The following is a 6,170-nucleotide window of genomic DNA, read 5'->3' as shown; positions in this document are numbered from 1 at the left end:
CTAGTTGGTAAATTCATTTGGAAATTTAGAAATTCATATGATCAAGATAACCAGATTTGAGGAAAAATTGAAAATAGATAAGATTTGGCATAAACACAAAAGCGGCCAAAACAATCTATAAGTTAGAAAAATGAAAGAAAATTTTTAACTACAGCTTAGTGGTCGATCTTGCTCGAGATCCACGAAAAAAAAACTAGTTTAACGACATTTCAAAAAGCGTCCTAATTTTAAAAGATGGAAAGTTGAGGTACTATTTCTAACAATTTTCTTAACATTTTACTATATTTGAAAATATTTCAAATAGTTTTCAAATTAAAACAATTACTCAACTTTTAATCTCTTAAAATAACATGTTTTATTATGTCAATTTATTAAATATCATGCCGTAAATTTATTGTTAGTTAATTTTTACATTCACCATGGAGTAACAATAAATTGTAAAATTTATAAATCTTTAAAAGTTTCTTGGTGTTGGATCAATATCTAGTGATGCGAACGTTAAACGACAAATTTTCTCTAACGTCTTAGGTAGATATCAATCATGTACTGATGAAGTATCCTTTGAAGTCGTGAGCTTGCTTTCAAAGGAGGTCGTTGGAGAATTGGGGAGGTAAGAGTATAAAACTAAGAATAAGAGTGGGACATAAAATATGTATAATAAAAATAAAAGCAGCAGAAGATGATTCAAAATTAAAATATTAATGAATCCAACTCTCTAATTTTATATTCCACAAGACTGAAAATATAAGGCCGCAGTTGTGTAGAAGGAACAAATGGGAACTATAAACCGTCATTATTGAAAGCATAGAGTACATAGAGTTCTCAAATAATGGAGAAATCCGCCATCAAATCTGCAATTGAACAACTCTCCATACTTCTCGACGTCAAACCTGAAGATCATCAGAAAAATAATTATCATAACGACACCGTCACCGTCACCGCCGCCTCCACCTCTACCATTAACATTGTCATCCCTGTCTTACCTTTCATTTCTCTCTGCAATTCCCTTATTCACGTTCTCGGTTTGTGCTTTTTTCTCTCTCGCTCTTTCTCTTTATTTCTCCTTGCGTGAAATTTAATACTCGTCTCTCGTTCTCGATTCATACAGATAAAATAGGGCCAACAATGACGGTTTTGAGGCAAGAAATTTATCAGAACGTCCAAGTATGTGTGAAAATTAATTAGTAATGAGAGAAGTAATTCCGGTTTCGGGTATGTTTTTAATGAATGGATAATTGCAGGTGTTTGAAATGGAGGAAGAATGGAGGGATTTGGTTGAGATATTGAAGAAAGAAGGAAGTGAAGGCAGGGCAAGGACAGGAAGCAGTTGCAGCAGAGCCTTCCTTTGGCTAATTCGGTAATTTCCATTAAAAAAAATCCAGTTTTTGCATGCAATTCAACATCTATTGGCTTTTTTTTTCCTTTTTCTTTTTTTGAGGATAATATCCATTGGTTAGTTAGTTTTGAATATTAAAAATTAAAAGTTATATAAAGCCTACACTGGTTATAACTATTACTTATATGTGATCTAAAAGTTCTCTATTTTTCAATATAAATTTATTATACTTGGGTTCAATTTTATGAAAATGGTCTTTCAAGTTAATTTTAGGTTTGAATATTACTCTCCTGCTTCTATTTTCTATTTTAGTTCATTTTGATTCTTGTAATTTGAATAATTTTGATTTATTTATTGGTCTATATATTTTTAAAATGGTTCATTTTAGTTTATATATATTTAAAATGTGACCATTTTAATCTATTTATTTTCATTTTTATTTCAATTTTAAAGGACCAAAATGATCATTTTTAAAAAAAGTATGGGGATTAAATTGAACTAACGTTGAAAGTACATAATGAACCAAAAGAACATTTTGAAAGTATAATGACCAAAATGAACTAAAATCTAAGGTATAGAGATTAAAATAGTATTTAAAAATTAATAGTATTTATCCTCACCTGATAAAAAAAATACTTAATTTGGTTTTAAAATAGAATTTAGTTCACTGAAACAACAATTTGACTTGTGAAGTTATTAATTTATAATGATTTAGGCTCCGTTTGGTAATCATATATATATTTTTTTATTTTTGAAAATTAAGCCTATGGAAACTATCTACCTCCAAATTTCTTAATTTGTTATATATTTTATACCAATGGTTTAAAAAATTAAGTCAAATTTTGAGAACTAAAAAAAAGTAGTTTTTGGAATTTGGAATTTGGCTAAGAATTCAACTATTTACTTAAAAAAATATCCAAATCATTTTAAAAAATGTGGATGAAATATACTTAATTTTCAAAAAAGAAAACAAAAAATTAAATAATTAGCAAACGAAGCCTTAATTTTTTACTTTTTCCAAATCCTAACAACTTTAGTTCTTGAAATTTAACAAGGAAATATTTTGTTCCTATACTTCAAATTTAGTAACAATTTAATTCCAACCTAGATAAATCTCATAAAAAATTAAGTAAGAATTTTTATTATGCATAACAACTCAATTTTTATGGTTTATAAATAAATTGTTTAATCTATATTTAGTTTACATATTGACCATTTGTCACAAGTAGGTAGACTAGAATGATATGAAAATTTAGGGAATAATTTGTTACAAACTAACAAATTTTAGGAACTTATTTATAAATTCAGAATTAGCAAATTTAGTTTGATAATATAATATCTACGTATTAAATTGTTATAAATTTAAAAATACAAGAACTAAATCGTTATAAATTAATAAATTTCGAAAACTAAAAATATTGCTATTTTTTTTAAGTTTAGAGACCAAATGTATTTTTTAACCATTATAATAACAATAACCATATAAATAGGTTTAAAGAAGCCTAACATATAATTTAGGTTAATTGACAAAGTAAACTAATAATAGCTATAGGGGACTTGTTTTAGGATTTATTGAAATGTAAATGTACGAGGATTAAATTTAAACATTTGAAAATATGTAAACTAAATTATTAAGTACGTAATATTAGGTTTATATTAATGATATTTTGTTAATTTCTTTTTATGATATATTATTTAAGATCAATTCACTCCTTAGGAGAATAATAATTTTATTATGATGACGAATTAATAACACAATTTTAATTAAAGCAGTCATAAGAGAAGAATTTAATTATTATATTTTGTTGTTAATTAAATAGTTTAATTTAATTATTAAGTAATATAGGATGATGGGGTTTGTTATATGTGTAGATCTCTAGATTTCACAATGAGCCTATTGGAGAAGATATCAATAGAACCTGGGATGAACATGGAACAAGCTGTAGAGGAATCCTACAATGTAACTCTGAAGCCATGGCATGGTTGGATTTCATTGGCTGCTTACAAAGTAATTAAACTACTTTTTACTTTTTACTCATGGTTTATTATATATTTTTTTAGTGTAATTGTTTTAAATACTAAAACTACTTAAAATATTTGAAGCATAGCAAAATATTATTGTCTATTTGTGATAGACTACGATGGACTATAATAGACATCTATCACTCACGATCTATCGTAGTCTATCACTAATACATAATGATATTTTATTATATTTATAAATAAATTGACACATTATTCTTTATTTGAAAATAACCCTATTTTTATAACCAAACATTATAAAGACATTTTTTTTTAATTAATAAACGTTGAAACTTAACTTATTTACAAATATAATAAAATGTCACTATCTAACCGTGATAGACACTAACAATCACCTATTAGTGTTACTAACATGTCTATTAGCATTTATTACAGACATACAGTGACATTTTCGTGCTATATTTTATAATATTTCCAACATCTTTTCCATTTAAAACAATTACTCTAAAAGAGAAGTTTGTTTCCTTAAATTTTGATGTTTGCCTTAAATTTTCAATTGTCCAAATAAATCATTGAACTTTCATCTTTGTGTCCAATAGGTTCATAAACTTGAGAATGTTTGTGCTTAATAGGCCGTTAAACTTTCGAGATTGTATCCAATAGAGTCCTCAACTTTCAATTCTTGTGTCTAATAAGCCTTTCATTTATTTGATATTTTTTTAAAAAATAAATTCACGAATTTATTTAATAGAAAATTCAAAATTGAGGGTTCCATTAGACATAAATTTTAAATTTATATCCAATAGATTAATTAATTTTTAAAACGTTTTGAATATATCTAGACCTATCAAACACACAAAATTAAAGGTTGAAAAACCATATTAGACGAAAAGTTTGGAGACTGAATAGATACATACACTCTACATTTAGAGGGTTAATTAGGGTTTTAAAAACAAGGGTTTATTCAATGCAGATAGCTCTGAAATTGGTACCTGATACAGCAACCTTCATCAACATAATAATGGAAAATGATGATAATTATGAGACCTTTCTCCAAGACATTCATACTTTGATTCCTTTGCTTTCAGCTTTTCTCCAACAGGCTCACTCCATTCTGGTACAAAATCCCTACCTTTAATTTTCTTCCAATCCATTTTTTTTTATTATTTGGTAATTATTATTAGGATAATATCAATTTATACCTCATATTGGAAGGCTATATCAATTAAAATTTTTAGAACTTATTAATAACAATTTAGTCCATAAATTTTGGTTTGTAATGATTTAGTCTTCATATTTTTAATTTTGTAACAGTCTAGTCTTTGAACGTTAGTATGTAACAATTTAGTTCTTATACGTTCAAATTTGTAATAATTTAGTCCCTAATGTTAAAAAAATAATCAAAATTAATTTTTAATACTTTATGATGTAAATTTTATATTTTGTAAAACTATTAAGTCTCCGATTACTTTAACGGTTTATTTATGTATGAAATCTCATTAAAATGTTAATATTAATTTCTACGATAGGTGCCAAAAACGTTATAAATTTTAAAATTCAACGACTAGATTGTTATATAGTAAAGTTTAGGGACTAAATTGTAACAAAATTGAAAGTATAAGGACTAAATCGTTACTTATATGAAAGGTAATGGATTAAAAGTTATTTTTAACCAAACTTTTAATTAATAATTGTATTAATTTAAATCTTGAGCTTTCGTATCAATTTACACACTCCTTCAGATTTTGTACATGTGAAGTTTATAATTTGAGTTAATTAAACTCATAAATTTTCATAAGTTATTCAATTTAGATATTTCTTTATGATTATATTTGAAAATTATCCATGTATGTATTGATTCTCAAACATATATAAAATTCTTCAAATACCAATTTTAGAAAATGGATGATTAGAGTAAATACATGAACAATTTTTCTTAAAAGAGTCTAAATTGATTTATTTATGAAAATTTATAAGTTAAATTGATATAATTATAAGTTTCATATGGAATTTTTTCCAATGAAACGTAATGAAAAGTACAAAAGCTCAGAGTTTAAATTGACACAATTTGTAAATAGTGTAAATTGATATATCTTTTTTCTTCTTATTATTATTATTGCTATCTATCTCTATGTCTGTCTATATATATATTGGCTTGCTTATGCAGAGACTGTATAACTTGGATCGGATAAAGTCTAAATAATTAACCTCTAAAATTGAAAACAAGAAGGAGACCAGAGTACTACGTGAAGTCTTATTGGTGTGGTGATTATTAGTTTTTTTTTTTTTTTTTTTTTTTTTTGAGCTGATTAATTTGTTTATGTGATGCCCTTGTAATTATGTAATTTTGTTTTACTCTTACTCTTCCACTTTTATATTAACCTTGAAACATTTTCCAACATCCCAATATCTTCTTTTGATGTTAAGAAACGTTCATTTGGATCATATATATTGTTTCATAGGTATGGATGTTAAATTTTTTTTATCAATTTGTTTTTAACATAATCGATTGTTAGATCTTTAATGTGTTGGCTTTACATAATTTTGGTAAATATAATCTGATTGTTATTTAGCTTCACATCAATATTTTTTAGGCTGGTTTTTATTTTATTTTATTTTTAATGATTTGTTTGGTTAGAGTAACTAAGTTGGTCGGGATAAAAATGCAAAAAAAAAAAAAAAAAAAAAAATCTATTTTTAAATTGTGATTTTGTTTCCAAAAGTTGCATGCCCTTTCTGGACTTGAGTTGTTGCATTTGGCATGGTTTTCAAGTATAAAAAACTAGTCAATCAAAATTGAAAGGATTTATTTTATGAAGTCTCTATTGGAGGTAATGAAGGAACATTAGGC

At 25.7% G+C, this 6,170-nt stretch overlaps 1 protein-coding gene across 1 annotated transcript; it reads left to right on the top strand.

Moving 5' to 3' along the window:
* Positions 1-805: 805 nt before the first annotated feature.
* On the top strand, positions 806-5,747 carry LOC120087357 (glycolipid transfer protein 3-like). The gene is made up of 6 exons (XM_039044349.2): positions 806-1,022; positions 1,109-1,164; positions 1,242-1,357; positions 3,209-3,344; positions 4,293-4,436; positions 5,487-5,747. Exons 1-6 carry the CDS (start codon positions 830-832, stop codon positions 5,520-5,522), a joined length of 681 nt encoding a protein of 226 aa, XP_038900277.1. The 5' UTR covers positions 806-829; the 3' UTR covers positions 5,523-5,747.
* The last annotated feature ends 423 nt before the right edge of the window (positions 5,748-6,170 follow it).

This window comes from Benincasa hispida, chromosome 9 (assembly GCF_027475165.1).
Source record: "Benincasa hispida cultivar pf3 chromosome 9, pf3_genome.v1.1, whole genome shotgun sequence".
Classification (NCBI taxonomy): Eukaryota; Viridiplantae; Streptophyta; class Magnoliopsida; order Cucurbitales; family Cucurbitaceae; genus Benincasa; species Benincasa hispida.
This window is presented reverse-complemented; position numbering and strand designations above follow the sequence as displayed.